At 35.9% G+C, this 18,831-nt stretch overlaps 1 protein-coding gene across 10 annotated transcripts in view; it reads left to right on the plus strand.

The window, feature by feature from the left end:
* Positions 1-18,831, plus strand: part of LOC752828 — an 80,891-nt gene that overhangs the window by 25,798 nt on the left and 36,262 nt on the right. For 9 of the 10 annotated variants that reach the window (XM_030994706.1, XM_030994703.1, XM_030994705.1 and 6 more), the window contains 3 exons: positions 4,246-4,473; positions 5,091-5,408; positions 11,819-11,931. In XM_030994706.1, coding sequence (XP_030850566.1) covers positions 4,246-4,473; positions 5,091-5,408; positions 11,819-11,931 — 659 coding nt within the window. Of the gene's footprint in view, positions 1-4,245; positions 4,474-5,090; positions 5,409-11,818; positions 11,932-17,523; positions 17,968-18,831 lie in introns of those variants that run through there. The other variant, XM_030994712.1, reaches the window with a different exon arrangement.

Below are 18,831 nucleotides of genomic sequence, written 5' to 3' on the forward strand. Positions count from 1 at the left end.
ATCTTTGATTTGTGAATTATGTTATAGTTTAACTGATAGTTCTTGTTCAGTGATCTTTTAGCTGAATTCATGAATAGGAAGGATAACAAAAAATGGAAATTTGATAAAAGTTTTATGGGTTGTTTTCAGGGGAATTAATGGATAGTTTTGTGTGTCTAAATTTTCCCACACCCCACACTTTTGATGTTGTCTTTATCACAAAGTTATATTTCAATGGTTATAATGGTTGATATTGTGGCTTTTATGTTAATATTGAATGTATGTATGTTTGTGAATAGTTGTTTATTTGATTTTTTTCTCAATATTGTTTACCATTTGAATTAATATTTTTTTCCTCCACTTTTCATTTGGTAGACTATATTCAAACTATAATATGGAGACTAACTATTTTTTTTAGAAGCATTTGGATTTATTGTAATACTAATAAACAATATTTCAATTTAGTTGTGATAATAAAAGACTAAAACTTGTTGTGCAAAACCTCATTTCAAGCATGACTAATCTAATGATGTAAATGATCAATCATTTCTCATACAAGTATCATACTTATTTCCTGTTTTCTTGGTAACATAAAAGCCTCGTTTTGGGTCATGACTTGGTCATGCTGAGGTGACCTTCATTTATGCCCACATAAGTTAACTAATTCTTGAAGTCTTCCCACGTAATATTTTGTAAACAGGCTTTGCTTGCAGGAGGCTTTGTATAAATGTACAGTACATTGTGTTTGTAGCACTCTAATATTTATACAGTGCAAGTTTTAGCCTTTTAAAAAGACACTCTTGTGCTGGTTCTTGACAGTTGCATGGAAGCACATTTAGTTTTTGAAAGTTCTAAAAAAGAGCCCTTGAAAAATTAAAAAAAGAGTTCTGTTGAAGATATTGTATTAGCATTGCAGCACTTAGGTTTCACTTGTACTGTAGCAAATCCAACATGAGAAACTGGAAGGAAAAGGTCTAAATTTCACTGGTTTATGGGGGAAAAAATGTGAACAGAGCAACTTGATATCTACCAGATTTTGGAATAATGATAATGCCATAATGGTAACAACAACGGCATAGTTTTATTACATTGAAACTGAAATTTATTTTTATAATAATGATAAAATAGAAGAAGAACATGATCAGAGTAGTTAGGAACTTTCTTAGATATAGAGATATGTCATCATTGAAATAATATCTGGGCATGTAGTGGACAGTGTTTCTATTAGGTGACAAGTTGACTCACCACCAAATTTTGACGTATCGATTTTGCTGGTTGCCAGTATAATAGCCTAATAGTACATGCATATGACCTGTGCCTCATCTGACCATAATACCTGTTTAATAGTGATGGTATATCAAATTTTATAGGTATCTATGTGAAAAGAATAGTCCTATCACAGTATATTAATTCCAGACAATTAATCAAAGAAGGATTAAGGATAGGTCCATTTTTGGAGGAACGTGTTCATTTTGCTGGTAACGTCTCCAGTTAACAAACACCCTTGAACTTGTTGACTCATGAATATTGCACTCTTACAAATTACAAATTACTATCTTTTGATCGATGTGAATACCTGAAGCTTCACTGTAAATCAGCTTACTGGTATAGATCTATAGAAAACCCTGGACCACAGAAGTACATGTATTATCAATGTAGGGAGGGAAAGAGAGAGAGAGAGAGAGAGAGAGAGAGAGAGAGGGGGGGGGTGGGGGACGGAGGGGTAAGAAAGACAGATTAGATAAGAGGACATTTAAGCATCCTAAAGTATGTAAGAGTGCTCTTGAAAAAGCCCTGATTTCATAAGAATTGACAAGGTTTTCTTTTTCGGGTGAAGAATATAAGCAAAAGGCAATGAAGTGTGCAACCATGATACAATTCAGATGCAAAGTGGTTAAATGTATAAGAGCAAGGGAGTGAGAGAGAGAGAGAGGGGGGGGGGGTTAGAGATATCAAAAAAGAGAGAGAGAGAGAGAGAGAGAGAGAGATAGAAATAAAGAGAGAGAGAGAGTCAGAGAGACAGACAATGAAAGAGAAAAAGGAGACACTCTCAATAGGGTTCTAAATTGAATATTCTACTAAGAATACTGTTTACTGCACACTTTAGCGGTTATGAAACAGAATCTTTTGTATCAGAAGAAGGACATTTTTTTTGTCAAAAGCTGCAAAGAGGGCCTACTAGGGGTTTGTGGTACCTGATTCAATAGATACCCTCGATACAGCTTAGTGCTCTTCTTTCTACATGTGTTACATGCATGTAGACTTTCAAAATCACAAAATATGCAGTGTAGGCTACATTGATTAAAAGATACATGTATGAGTATGATCTTCTTAAAATAACTTGTGAATTATGAGGTTGCAGTGATTGAGTGTTTCCTACCATTTGTATCATCCTCTGAAATACATCTCATGTATTATAGTAATGTTTTTTTTAAACTTTTGATTGCCCTTTTCGCACAAATGTTTTCTTGAATTCTTTTCATCCTAAAATACTCCAAAGAAGAGTTTTGACTGTAGGTTTTTATAGCTTAATACAAAAAGTTGTTTATTCTAACAGCCACCATATTGTTTGGCCTTTTATCTACATGTATTTTTTGTCTTTCTGAAGAATAATAATGCATAATAATTAAAGACAGGTTGTGAATTATATATTCATTCCATGTAACAAAGTTTAATCTGCAACATACAGACATGGTATGCTATTTAAATGTTATCAGACCAAAATAAATTTGTCCACCAGTAGCATTGCTACCCTTTATGATAAGGAACAGATAAAAGGCTAAATCTTGACAACCAAATTACTTATCAAGGTACATGAAGTAGTCTGAAGGGAAACAAATATTTTGTTTGAAACTTTGAAAAGGGGATCTAAATACCAACCTTCGATTGCAGAACTCCTTGACATTATGAAGCTCTTGATTTTCACAATGTAGATCCCAAATTGGAGCAGGAGAGAACTTAAAGGAGATTGTGAGAAGATTATATTCATTAGGGCTAATGTACATTGTATTCAATGATTTCATGCATTGCAACCCTAGGGACTTTCCTTGATGAACAGGCTGATTAGAAGGAAAACAAATATAAATTAGAAATATACAGATATATATTTGAAAAGTGAAAACTAAACTAGAAAACTACACCATGGATATGCATATGTCGGATAGAGTTTTATATCATAGATTTCTCCTGATCTTTCTTTGTTCAGCTTTTAAAGTTTGTGACAACTTTTTTAGTTTATATCATTTATTTGTATTGCCTTTAAAATTCAAGGTAAAATTTACTTGATTTGTTGTAAACACCAGAGGTAGGGTTCTTTTAACTTGGTGAAGAGCTTAGAAGTATTTGTTGAATAATAGAGAGAATTTAAGAGCCTTGAGACGTGAGAGTTTGTATCAATACTTGAGATGGTTTGCAGAGAAAGAAGGAGTTTATTTTATTTTGATAAAAAACCCAGCAACCAAGTGTTGTATTGTTGCTATATACTCCATTCAATTAGAGTTTAAATATCAAAGGGTGAACATTGAATTCAAGCCCTAACCCATGCCATTTTATTTGTTTATTTTGTTCTCTTGCTGGTGAAATAGATTTGAAATATATTTAATAAGTTATTCTCTATGTTTGCCTCATTTTGCCTTTTTGTTTGTCATTAGATTCACCCTTCCTCATAATTTCTGCCCTGTAACTGCCAAAGTTCATCTATTTGTTCTCTCTAGTGTTCAATAAGAATGTAATCCTCTGTGTTTTATAATATTGTCATCTACTATATAGATACAATGTACATGTAGTTTACACCCTTGTGAATTGCTGTAAAGGTGTCAGGATTGTCAGTGAGGTTTTGCTTATTGTGAATAATTTGGGCAACATTATATCATTATGTTTTGTTTTTTTGTATACTCCCATGGTACATGTACATTAGAAAATGAATTCATAACAACAAATAACAAATAAATAGTTGCTAGAAGTCTAAACGCAGGTTGCTATTTAAGTGTATACAAAAGCATTTTGCTCTTTAATTGTGTAAAGTATTCATTTTCTGTTTTCTTTAGAACTTGATCAGATATAAAGCTATACAGCTTTTTAAAATAGAGCATCTTCTAGATTTATCCACACTTATCATTTCACAACTTCTATGTTTCCCACTTGTTAGACACAGAAATAGTAAATTCTTTATTCAGTATTAATTTGTCAATATGACACATACACATGTCACTCTATGTTTATGCATGATAGCCTCATTCATTTCTTCTCAAATGTATTCCTTTACAGAAAACTGAAAACAGAACTCCATGAGCTGCGAAGAAAATCTGCAGTGAAGGTCGATGAGGACAGTGGGGACAGTGGCAAGAAGGTTTGCGCTCGTTGTCGTGAGCCGCTCGGCACGATATTCAACTCGGGGGAAGTGTGCCCTCGTTGTCAGCACAAAGTCTGCTCCAGCTGTAAAGTGCTTCTTCCGAACACCAAGAAATGGCTGTGTACAATCTGCAACAAGCACCTGTGAGTATTTTAATAATAATATTCAGCTTTTATATAGTGCTCAATACATCTTAGACGTCTCTAAGCGCTTTACAGATATACTATTATCCCGGTCATTGGATTCAGTGCTTGCCCAACACATTGTGTGCACAATCTCCACCCTGATATTATCAAGATTCAGAAACACCTCTTACATGGAAGTCATTTTTTGAGGGCAGAATCCTAGAAATCTGTGCATTCCTGATGGATTTCCATTTTCTTTTGTAGGTGGGTTTTTTTTTGTAGAGAATTGTATGAGAATTTATATGCAACAAATCACAATTTATATTTGATAATCATGAGTAAGAATTTATAAATGGATTTTGTATGCAATAAATCAGAAGAAAAAGTATATATTCATACAGTGTACCTGAAATGGCTGATTCTGAGCACTACATTGCCATACCCATTGCATACAGGAACCTGGAGGTCCCTGTAATAGACCTGTAGTAATTTTATGTTTGTTTGTACTCTCATACCCCGAGAGGGGGTCAAAGAGTCAATAAAATTCTACAAATTCTACTGAAAGAGAATTCAGTCGTCTACAGGTTAAGAAGATCCAAATGATCATTTGAAATTTTTTTTCTTCAATATCTTAGGCAAATCCGACTAGAATCAGGAGAGGCGTTTGGACCTAAAGAAGGCCAAGCAGAAGCCTACGGTTCAGACCTAGTCAAGATGTCACTCGCCAAAAACAAGACTGGGCGTGACCCGATCGTACACGTCAATGGTGGTCCTCAGAGCCCCGCAGACTCTGGTTTCCATGGGCGCGGTGGTGCCAACGTACCATCGGTCGGTGAGAGCAACAGCACCACGTTTGACGAGGACTACCCAAGCGATGTCAGCTACGAGCAGAGCATGGTGTCGGGCATGGAGAGCATCGGACCGAGCGTCTCCCAGCGTGGCACCGTTGTAAGGTATGACTCTAGTACTCCGAGTAGTCCGTGGCTATCGCCACCTGCCTCACGGCGCGTGGCCTCCGGCACCGACAGTACATCTACACCCCCAATGTCAGAGGTCGAAGACGGCCATTCTAGGCGGTACAGGAGGAAGGTTCGGCGCGGCGGTGGTGGAAGCGCTAGTTTCTCCCTGCCGAGCTCCGCGACCTCGTCGCCTATATCCTCATCTCACCGTCATCATAGGTCACATCATTACTCATCACACGGATCACTTGCATCAGGGTCAGGGTCACACTGGGGTCAAAGGTATAAAGGTCATGTGGAGATTCATTCCTTCTTTCCCAATCTCCTCCTTGTTTGCACTTTCCTAAGAATCCCAAGCATTGTAAATTTGTGTGAAGGATGCTGTATAAATATAGGAATCTTCTTGCAAACATCTTCTAACAAATGCTTCTTAAAAGTACATTTAAATATGCAACTGTAACCAGCATGTACTATACAACTTGAAAATTGTGTGCCAAATAAACCAGTGCCAGGCATTATGCAAACTGTAAAAAGGACATTTTTAAATACACTTTAATTACATTTCTAAATACCTTTGGAGAGGTCTTGAAGCCATCATTCCCCTGGTTGCTTATTTACAAGCATGCACATACTTTCTTTGATATCAATCAGGTAAAACAAACCAAACATTGAATTTATTTTTTCAATTTTTATGAGATACTTTTATGAACCAGAAGATTTTGGTCACAGTTGAGTCATTATAGCCTCATCATTTTATACTGGCACACCTGCGAAGCCATTTTTTGACCTCTAATGCACGCATCATGAAACATACTGGTACCCTTCAAAATAAGAACCCCTTTCCTCTTTCTAGATTGAAGTGTTTAGTACTAACATCCCAATTGCCTTTTTGCAAATTGAGTAGAAAGGTCAATTCTATCAAAGTGCACTGTGTAGCTGTTCTAAAATATCTATGCAATGAATTACCAAATAGCTATGCAAAACTGTTTGAGGTCTAAAATGCATCTTGGAAAAAGGTATTTATTATGCTAATGCATTGCTAATAAAAGGGAAAGAAAAATATCTCAAATTGTCCAACTAAACACAGTTTGCTGCTGCATGTTTTCTCCCAAAGATTTGTACATCTAGTTTATAAACAAATCATGTTTTTGAGTAGATAGAGTACCAATTCCTTTTTTCCCCTAATCAGTTTGCATAAATTTCTTATTAACCTCTCTACCTTTTTTTTCTTCATTTTTCATTTTTGTCTTTGTTACCTAAACTACAATTTATTCAATAAACTCCTCATATTTGTGTCTGTAATTTAAGTTTGAGCATTGATCTCTATCTAGTTGCTATATTCTCATACTTGACATTTGATATCACTGAAAAGAGACTCTATTCTCCTTTAGTAATATTGATGCACTTTGCAACATTTCACTTTTGAATAGGCCCATATTTAAGTGTGCTGCACATTCCATGGTTACCTTATCATTACAAATGGGGCATCATTGTTAAGAGAAGTAAGCAGGCTTTTCAATGATACCAAAATTCAATTACGATATAGTTATAAGAGAGATGTTGATGCTCAAACCTGAATTGCAGAACTCTTTTGGGGGAGTTTATACTGTTATCTGAGAACCGATGTAGCATTGTCTAAATCTATCTGAGTTCTGGGGCCCATTCCTAGAAACCGTCATAAGTCTAACTTCTTGACTATCCCATTGAAACGCGTGTTAATTCTATAACACACGTTTCAATGGGATAGTCAAGAAGTTAGGCTTATGACGGTTTCTAGGAACGGGCCCCTGGATCCCTTCCACAAATCTGGAATTAAATAGAAACTTGATAAATGACAAAATATCCAAGCTCAACCACGCAATAAAGGAATTGCTCGTATTCACCATGCTCTGTGTGATACAATACAGAAATGTGAAACATATTACACTTTTCGTCGCTTTTGCTTTCGTCATATCTGAACGAGCCTTGATGAAATATCTACTGGGCTCAATGCTGTAATTAGGCAATTCTGGTTCTCAGCTACCGATATCTATCTCCTCAAAAGCTTCCTGATCCTGCACATTGAAGATTGAATGAAATGTTTCTCCATGCATGACCTTTGACCTTTGAACTCTCAACCTGTTATTCCCATGAAACCCTGTATGCATATCCATCCTGTGCATTCTCTTTTTTCCAACATGAAGTACCTTTTTTGAAAGCAGATCTAGAGCGTTTGCATCTTGCATGGTTTTTCTTGCTATTTCTACCCTTGTAACTCTTCATATGTCACTTCAGCACAAGGATTAGTCAACAGGCAACAATAAAAGTGCATAGTGCAATTAAGAAACAAAAATGTAAGCTTAAATAATTACCAGGGTTCATATTCCTAAAACCTAAAAGCTAGTTGTCAACTCATTAGGCTATAATACATAGTTATTTGACAAGTAGGCTTAGTAAAATTTGATGAATATAGGCCTTCTTTTCCGTCTTAATCAATGATGAAACTACTCATTTATTTGCTTTACAAAGTATTGAGTTTTACATTTTTACAAAGTATTGAGCTTTAAGTTTTACAAGAAATCTCTCAAATACTATGAAGCTAGCTTTGCTATGACTGCTCTTAAAAAATATTTAATAATCCATGGTTGTTTGTAGATTGGCACATGAAGAGTTGCAGTAGATAGAAATATATTTTGTTTGTATCTATGCCAAATGTAATGATATTGTTATAATACTGTTGATGATAAAGATCATTTGACATTGGTAAGTATAATTATTCATCATTCTATGAACAGATCATACATGTACTTTGCAATGTGTGATGATTTCAAGCATAGATGTCAGATTCAGGCTTAAACTGTAAATACAATCAAGCTATATATACATGTAGATGGTTATGACAATATGTTTGCTGGAATTCTCTCTTTTAAAATTTCAATCAAAAATGCACTGTACAATGCAAGGTACATTATGTTGCAAAACTCACAATACACTTCTACATGAACTTTGTAACCATAACAATTACATGTAGGTGTTTACAAGGATAGGATTCGCCAAAATAACTGATATTTCATCACCTTATGATTATACACTTTAGAATATGAAAAGACATTGTAATGCGTCAAGACAATTTTTTAAGAGAAATTAGTTCAGACTCCAAATCAGTAATGATCAAGCATTTAATTTCTTTTTTTAATGTTTAGGATGCAATCATTATTGGCCAGGCTAACATTATTGAACAAGTAACACTAAATATTCAAGGGACCAATCCTGTACATGTATCTAACATGGTACTGTATCTTGTCCATATTATTTGCACAGCTGTTGTCTGAAATGCAGAACACACGACTCCCATTTGCGTTGTCTCTGGTGTCAAAATTATTGCGCATTCAAGTCATTCCGTCTCCTAAGGTTGCACACTTTTAAGGAGCTTTGTTACGATGGAAAAAATGAAGAGAATACTTCACATCTGTCATTTCTTCCACATAATACTAGGTTTGCCATATTTTTTACTTACATGTACATGTTAATGTGCCATTATAAACTGAACTTTAATGATAGTCATGATACCTAATAGCGATCTCCAGCAATGCATACAGGCTTTCGTTCACAGAATGAAAGAAAGGAGATAACAAACAATTACAAACAGAACCATGAACAAAAATAAAAATTTGAAATATAGCCAAAACAAAAATTCAATCTTTTCATTGACAAGCTACAAGTACCTAGAAGACATGTGCGCTGCCTTTATTAAACATAAAATAAATTGGAAAGAAAGAGAAGGAAATTGATTGAGGAGAAGGGAAGGGGTTAGTGTGGAAAGAAGAAGATGCAATCCTCTCCCTCACAGTTCATCTACCAGTAAGCCTGGTACACCCCCTCCCATGATACCAGTGTCCTGGCCTTATGTGGCTAGACTCTTGCTATGTGCTACTGAATCTTCCTGCATTAAGCATACATGTTTGTCCTACCTACAGTTCATTGTGAAACTAGCCTCTCAAGAAACCACTAAAAAATGAGGACTTGTACCTTTTAATCTCATGATTATAAGTGTAGAGGATGAAATAAGAAAAAAGCCAATAAATGTGAATGTATTACTAAATCTTCCCCCTTGCCTCCCTATCTAGAGTAAGAAAAGAGGCCCTTCAGGTCCATGTTCAAAATGTTAAATAAAAACTACCTTATGCATCATATATAAACAAAGAAAGCAAAGACCAAAAGCTTGATCCATAGGAAAAAAGTGAATCATTAAAAAAAAAAATGTGTCTCTACCAGATGACATTCATAGCAAACAAGAGGCCCATTGTTGATACAAAATATGCATTGGAAAAGTTTGTCAGTCACGGGTATGTGATGTAAACACTTGATGGAGTCAGGTGTAAGTGTAATGGATAGCTATCTCAAAGTATTAGAATTAGATACATATGGTCATAACAGATGGTACATATTAATCAGTTGTTTCTTTAGATTTGACAAACACTTGAACCCATAAGATAAAATTGGTTTGCACTTTGATACAGATTCATCATACAGGTAGACAACTCGTCGCTGTTTTCACGAAGTGACGGTAGTGAAAAAAAATTGCATTCACTTTGCGTTACGATTTTCCTCACTACCGTCACTTCGTGAAAATAGGGACGAACTGTCAGATGTACATACTAAATGTATGACGGTTCCTCTCAAACATGCAAATCTCAGTTCTACACCGACAATGAAAACATGAGTAAAGAAATCTCAGTATGAAATAAAGTTAATTATGAGATATTGTCTGGTCTCTTCAACTGTTATTTTCATGAACACCAGAACCTTTAAATCATACCCCAAACCAGACAAAAGAGACGTCATGGTCCTAAGAAAGCATCAACAAAATGTTCAGATTTCATAGTTTATATTCAGAATACATCATCAGGGTTTGGACAAATTATACCCATTCGAATTGAACCTTTATTAAGTTTACTAGATTGAACAGTGTATCAGTAATTTGTTGTAGAACGTGAAAGTAAAATAAATTTCAACAAGCTGTTTTCAAGATCGAAACTCTGCATTATAAATTATGGCATTATTAGTTGATTCCAAATTGTTGAAACCATATGGCACCTTGTCAATAATTCCTTTTCACACAGAATTGTTATATCATGCCGTTTCATTGTCACATGTTTTGACAGATGAGAAAACCATATGGCATTTCATAATTCCCATCAAGTTTCCATGGTAATGGTGATCAGTGGTTAGTGTTCTATCCACACCTTGCAATTAACAAAATACAAACAGGTATCATCCTCGCCTTCTTGGAGCCAGAAAGGTGTTAACTCATATATACAATAACACATAGTTTACAACCTTTTGGCTCTGACCTCACTATGAACATGACTGACAAAGAAAGCGGACAAAATATACAGTTCCTCAGGTAGACGAAGGAACACCCCTTCACTGCTATTATGTAAAAATGTGTAGAACAGGTGTCACATGCATATTCACCTTTTTACATAATAGCAGTGAAGGGATGTTCCTTTGTCTACCTGAGGAACTGTATATTTTGTCCGCTTTCTTTGTCCATCATATTCATAGTGCCTACATGTACACGTACGTATAAGTCACCTCAGAGATGTAAGCCACACTTACATGTAGTTGATCAGTTTAATCATGGCACCCCGATGCTGTACAACTTATGAATTTTGAACAATATTCAGATCGATTCAATTCAATGATACCCAAGCAAAGAACAAAATTTAATTTATTGACTGTCTTGGCCCAGGATTAAAAGCATTTTATTAGGTACCATTTTTTCTTCTTCTTTGATTTGATTTGATTTGATTTATTTTTCCACTCAAATATCCACAAATTAAAATGACATATACATGTATAAACCATACAGTATTACAATATATAATAGAACAAATGAATTATACAAGTAACAAAATACTGTATATATGGATAAAATAAGTTTACAGAGTACATTTAAGTTTGAGAATGAGACAAAATATTTTATATTGCTTAATTTAAGTGAGAAGGGAAAAAAAGGAATCTCAGAAAAGCTAGGCCTCATCATTAGGGAAAACTTTGCGCTTACCATTCCAGCATAGTGAGCATACTATATACATGTATGAATATCCAATTACAATACATACAACCATGCTGTACAGGATATGAAACTATTCTTTTTTATTTCAAGTTCTTTCTCTAGTTCTTTCTCTATCAAAGCACAAAGGGACATATTTATGGTAAGCGGTACATAAGTATTGCAATTATTATTATCACTGTCACAAACTCTTTTAAATACAGTTGGTCAGTTTTCAGAAAGATGACCCTATGGGTACAACAGGTAATGATTTTCAATTTTCTATGCAAAGACGTCATATATCAACATTCTTTTTTATTCAATTCTGTATGAATAAAATTTGTTTAATTTCTTCTTACCTACGCAGTAATGGTGTTGAAGGCGGGCTGCATGATACGGCTGACATCACAATGGAGCGCATCCCATCACGGAACGGTTCTCCAGCAACCAGCCGAAGGGGCAGGCAGGGAGGAGATGCAGGTAGGATTGATCTCATTACCATCTTGATTTATCTAATCACCATTCCTTGAATTAATCCTTCTAATTTACATCATGCCAAACCTTTTTTCATTTCATGCAAGCCAATTCGGTAAGTAAAATCTGTTTGATTTCTTATTATTGTTCGTGAACCAGTTGACAAGTCATTTCCAGATCATTGGAAGCGTGATGGGCAATTACCCATGGCAGTAATTAAGTTTGAACATTGTTTTATGTGATGTATCATTTTTGTACAGGTTGAACAACAATATTTGTATGTGTACCATTCACCAACAAATATTTTGCTCTGTTAGCTGTGGATTCCATATCGCTACACTATACTAGTACTGATATTCAAGACATGAGCTCCAAATATTACTCCAATAAAGAGATATCACTGATTTAGAAATGCTCTCATTTACATGAAACATTAAAGCTTCTCGTCAGTAGACTAGTCGATGCACTGCATAGAAACACCTGCACACGGCATTCAGTTCCATGCGCACGGTTGTACACTATTCTTCATTTTATTCACTCTCTTTAACCGTTAACCCCTAGAATGCCAGGTAAAGTTTGTTTTGAGGTTGAATTCACTCTTTCTTTCTGTACATACATTATCAATTTATCATTAGGTGATTGGTATATGCTCTAGGTTGGTCCTCTAGCCCTTCTGTGTCAGCATCTGTTTCAATAAAGCAGTTTATACATATAGTTGCAGTCTGAGCATGTGTAGATAAAGGTCATTGCAGACCAAAATGTGAAATACACACAGACAAAATACTGGATATGTGCTCATGAAAGTTATGTAATCATTACCGGTAATCATTTATGCACAAGCAGTGCACTCTATTATACAGAGGTGGAAGTGTTCTTTGAAAAAGGGTAACAAAGGCTATTTATGTAGCACCTCCGTCGGTGTAGGAGTGATTATTTCAAAATGTACAAAGTGGGACCTCTTCATGTTTATAAGATCTGTGGATATTCTGGGTCATTTGGGACATACATGTATGCTAACCATGAACTGGTCTATTCCTCTTTACTGTCAAAAGCAAGGAATACATGTTTGTTTGTTTTGTCGTCTCTGTATCGCACCATCTTCCTTTTTTTCTCAAAGAAGAGGAGTTGGTTAACCTCCTGATTTCTTTTGTTCTACTTTGGATTATATCTTTGTATGGCTGGTAACTCACTACTAATGGGGTGTTGCAAGAAAGTTGCAATCAATTGCAAATCCCCCAAATCAAGCGTAAGTCTTGCAATTGATCGCGACTCAACTTTCTTGCGATGCCACAATAGTAAGAGCAAGGGGGGGGGGGGGGGATTGAAGCTTAATCTAGTAAACTTAATTTGATTGTTGAAACTTTAATCCTAACAAAATCCTAGGAAATTTAGGAGACTAGTGGGGCTTTGCAAGAAAGTTGAGTGGCAATCGATTGCAAAATCAGTTGCAAATTTTGCAATTTGCAATCAATCGCAACTTTCTTGCAATGCCCCATAAGGTTTGGATTGTGGTATCATTTTGTAAAATATAACGGTGAATTCTCTGTTTATCACACCGAAAAACAAAAACAAAAAATTAATCTTGCGTATTAAGTGTTTAATAAAAACTCAATTCCATAATCATCTCTTCATTTCTTTCCCTTATACTTCATCTTCAATTTCTCTAAACGCCCCTTAAGCAGGTTCTTTTGACGAAAGAATATATATCTACAGCATTTTCAGTAAGGCTACCACATGGTGTAACCGATTACCTCAACATTTTGTTTACATACTTTCAGTAGTTTTGTTTCTAATTGGCACATATTTTCTCAGTTACGGGTATTTTAATATATTAATGAACCTCTGCTTAATGCAGTTGCTTACATCAGCGTTTTGTGTATTGCATGTGTCAAAAAATAATAATGATAGATTACCGTTCTATAAAGCTTAATGCAAAAAAATTCTAAGCGCTGTGTAAAGTAACATGTTAAAAATATACGAAAGTCCTGTAGTGAAAATTAATATCAAGTATTAGGGGTAAGTAATGAACTCACCAATTTACATACTCGAATAACAACCATCTAGTCAAATACAAAGTAACCCAGGTGAAAAACGAAGCATACACGAAATGATAACATTACATCTGAAAGATAGTGAAATAGCATTTTAAAAATTGACATTTTAAAACTGAAATTACAAAGCAGAGCCATTAAATACACTAAAACTTTAATATGAAGTTCATGAAGAGCAACTACATTACGAGGAGGAAGATTCAGACAAATACTGCTGTTTAAGACTGCAGAGTTACTAAAGGGTATTAAAAAGGAATGCTATTATTACAAGACCAACCCCCCATTACAAGACCAACTGCTTAGAGGCAATTTGCGGTAAAGAATAATATTTTTATTATTATTATTATTATTATTATTAGAAACGCTTTGGTTAAAAGTTGATCTTTTAACGTAATTTTATCTTTCAATTTATTTTATCATATACTGGTATTTCAGATGACTGTACAAGATATCTTCAAATTGGTGAATAGTACATTTATCATATGACCTACAAATATGACATTCATGAATTCAGATTCCTCAGTCAAATTATGGTTTTGATGCAATTGAAATTGAATGGATAAAACATGTCCATAAAGAGAATATAGTCATGAAAGCAATATGCAACTGAGATGAATTGGGAATAGCTCCCTCTGTTGACCAAATGCATTACCTTACACTCGCATCTTAAACTAATAATGATGACACAGCAGGGAGTTATGATGATATTATACTCTAGTGTTGTCATCTATCATCTAGTACAAATTTCTTTGTCGATGTATTGGGTCAATAACTTAGCTAACGGCCAGACAACATTGGACAAAATGATGTTTAATAAATTTCAACATGCAAGTGAACAGACAGTCAAACACACGCCAGTACAAGCACTCATTAAAATGTGCAGGTACATTGTGATTGCTTTTTTTCCCCCTCATCCTTAAACCTTTCACATTTTCAACTTCTTCTGAAAAACGCATGGCAAGATTTTTAACCAAACTTGGTAGGGAACATTCTTAGGCAAGGGCAGGGCGCGACAAACCCGCTTGCCCGACGTCCCGGGGCAACCAAATTGAGCCGTCGGGCAAGTAAATCAAATTATCACTTGCCCGATTCGGGCAAGTGATACTTTTACAGTAATTTCCTAGTGTCCAAGAACTCTACCATTCACCCGTCAACTTCTTACCCGTCGTCAAAATCCAGAAGCAAAAAAGCGATCGTTCCGATTTCGAAAAAACTTCACAGACAGCTAGCCAGCTCAGCTAGCTCAGCGCGCATGCAACAGTGACACTTCAAGCCATGAATGCCGCTCCGCCTCCACGCACGGCCGGCCGTGAGCTAGCTAGAGACAGCTAGCGCGATCGTACCAGCTGCGAGCTTATTCGCGCTCTCTCTCTCTAGCTCTGCAGGCCGCACCGACAGGCCTTTGCTATTCTCTGATTGCCGATTGGTTGAATCACGCCAAATATGACGTCATTATTCTAGGGAAATGAACACGTGCGAATCGGAATGGAATAAACAACAGGGATTTTCTAGTAAGTACAAAAAGTCAAATGTTTGATATTTATTCATAATGACTGTTAATGATTGTGAACATATTATTTAAAACTCGCTGCTCATATAAATCAGATGAATGTTTTTGTCTCGTTTTCAATTTATTACTGCGGTCTCAAGATCCGACCGAGCGAGTCATTTTGATAATAGTATCGAGACCCCCAGAATATAAGCCGTTGTTGTTTTGTTTTCATGGTTTTAGCGACGTTGTTTAGTCTAGTTTTCGCATACTTATCCGAGATTTATCGTAAAATATCTTCAATATTATTATTTAGTAAGAATTTACAAATTTTGGCATGATATTTATAGCAGTGAATGATGAAATAAAAATGTCCGTACTTTATTTAAAATAGTTGATTACCCATTATTTACATGACGTTTCTTGATGGAAGAGTTGACCCAAATTATTAACAGCTGAAAATTAGCCTACGTTTCCAAATGACAGCGGCTTTGCCGCTTGCACAGACACACATGTGATGTTGCACCATGGTACATGTGGCTACCATTAATGACATGTTTGTATCATATTTTTTACAACAGGGTCATTATGCTTTTTTACATGACTGAATATTAAAAACTTAAACCTGCTTGAACCATTCTACCTTGCCGAGATTCATGTGAATCTGATTATTTATGGAGAATCAATAAAATGCGTTTTTTAAACCTTCAACCATCCTTTGTTGACCATTTTCTTTGACATATTAGGTTATTATTCAGTACAGTTACACTGTACATGTATGTGCATTAATTTGCTATCTAAAACACTAACTTATCATTACGAGATAATAAATGCTTTAACCTCGAGTCCTTTTTCGCTTTAAAGTTTTGGGCAAGTGGAAATATTGTTTGGGTAAGTAAATTGAAAACCCACTTGCCCGACAGGGCAAGTGGTGAAAAAAATTCTTGTAGCACCCTGAAGGGAGGTCTAAATATTTTCAAATGGGATGCGTATTATAACCCCCAGGCCCCCAAAGTTCCTCAGTGGCAGCAATTGGATATTTTATTCTTCTTCTTGAATACCATGGCTGGATTCTAACCACAATTTGTGGAATCACCCGCATGAAAGGGAACTGTAAAGTTATTAAAATGGGGTATATACCTACCAGGGAGCTGCATCCCCTTAAAAGCTTCTTAGGCAATTTTTAGACATCTTTTACTTTTCTTTAATTTTGACTTAACTCGATAGGAAGCATTCCTCAGGAAGAGAGGGGGGGGGGGGGGGTATGAAAATTTTCTGAATGGCTCCTGACTCCTCCAGGGGGAGGGGGTTTGGGAGTAGCACACCCCCCCCCCCCCAACAAACAAAAAAAGCCCTCTGGTTTACATTTTTCACTTCTAAAAAATGCATGGCCATATTTTACTTAAAACTAACTATCATCGGTCAACACAAGAAAAAATAAGTGGTTCCAGAAGCGTGCCCTGTGGCACTCCGGCCTTAATGCACCGCCATGCTGATCGAGTGTCCTGATAACGCTGTACTCAATGAACGATGCTTTGCTATAAAGTGTTCTACAGATCAGTTCTTTTTGTTGTATCTCTGATACGCTATAATATGAGTGCTTTACCTGAGAGTTAAGGGAGTGTCCTTTCTACTTGGCTGCTGGTAGTGAAGTGGCTTTGAAGTTCACAGCAGTGACATTCTTCCTATAGTGGTAACGGTATGTTATTCAGGTATCTATCTATGTCATCCGGGTTAACAGCTAGCAATTGCGGGGGTTAAGCAATTGCCGCACTAACCCTACTCAGGAGCAGGGCCAGCTTAGCCCGGGAACTTGCTGCACTAAATACCCTCTTAGCTCACTTTCGAAAAACCAGGTGTGAACACGAAAGATAACCCGGGAACTTGCAGCGCTAAAAACTCTCCCCCCCCCCCCCCCCCCCCCCCCCCCCCCCCCCCCCCCCCCCCCAAAAAAAAAAAAAAAAAAAAAAAACCATGTGTGAAAACAGTACAGGTATGTTGTTCTACATGTATATACATAACACTTTTGGGTCTGCCTACCGGTAGTAGGCTGGCATTCTTTTGGAATACTATTTGGTCAATATAATTATGTGGAGTCATTGAGGTGCGAAATGAAATGCCGCAATCTGGCTATACTAGGGTTTTTTCTTACTAAGTGTAGTTATACAAAGGAAACTCGTTTCACTGAAACGGTTACTACAGCGCTCCTCAAGGACTAAAAATAGTATGGTATAATTAGAAGTATCCAGGAGGAAATAAGAGATAGAAGTGTGCTGCAGGAGCTAGTATGTGGAGTAATTGTTGAAGAAATATAGGGCTTCAAATAGAGCTTTCCAACTCCTACTTTAAAGTGCCCATTGAACATGATTGAATATGGGAGGTAATTGGATGAGGTAGCTACCGGTAGACAGTCTGCTAGTGCTATGCATTCTAGGAATAAGACAGATGGGAGTATTGATGTCATACAGAATGTGATGGAATCGTCTGTAGACGTAACCTCAGGTAACAGTGCTGTGTTTAATATGATAAAAACGATGCTTGTGAATGAGTTCTTTGTATGATCTATCCGCACTCCAGTTGAGGCTGTAAGCGGATAGATCCTGTAATGAACAAATTAAAATGTGCATTGTTTGTTTTATACACGGAAACTTCCGGATCTTTGTTATTTGATGTAAAAGAATTCAATTTAAGATTGTTTTGTGTCATTAACGCTTACAAATAAACCCAAAGTTTAATAGGCTACCTTTAGCGGGATCTTACCTCTACATGCATTAATGCGTAGTGCAAAACATGTATTAAACCACACATGGTTTATACGCATTAATGTGTACAATATCACTGCTGGGCATTGCACTTAAAAATCGTTGGACAGCTAGCACTGCATACTATTTTTTGCACGCTTTTTCATGAAAAAATTTGGGAAAGTCTCAGTAAATGAATTACACATGACCGTGTTTGAATGATCATTTGATTTGGATGTAGGAGTGAGTTAATTGTATCACTGAATTAGGGGCATTCACACGTAGATTAAATGATTTTAAAAAATTGATTTGTGGAATGTTCAGCAAAAAATCCTAAGGAAGTGAGCTTTTTTGGAAATAATGCCTGGGCGTGGTGCGGGTGAACGATGAGAAAAAGAGTGATTTTTAGAAAATCGATTTATCATTTATTTTGCGTGAATGATAGAATAGAAGAATTAGGAAAAAAGGAAAGATAGAGAATATGATCGAAGAAAAATAAAGAAATACATAAGGAATAATAGAAAAGAAGAAAGAAGGAAAAAAGGAAAGAGAGAAGATGATAGGATAAAAATAAAGAAAGATGTAAGGAATGATAGAAAATAAAGAAGAAGGGGAAAAGATAGAG

This window comes from Strongylocentrotus purpuratus, unplaced genomic scaffold, assembly GCF_000002235.5.
Source record: "Strongylocentrotus purpuratus isolate Spur 01 unplaced genomic scaffold, Spur_5.0 spur5_scaffold_21, whole genome shotgun sequence".
NCBI classification, from domain to species: domain Eukaryota; kingdom Metazoa; phylum Echinodermata; class Echinoidea; order Camarodonta; family Strongylocentrotidae; genus Strongylocentrotus; species Strongylocentrotus purpuratus.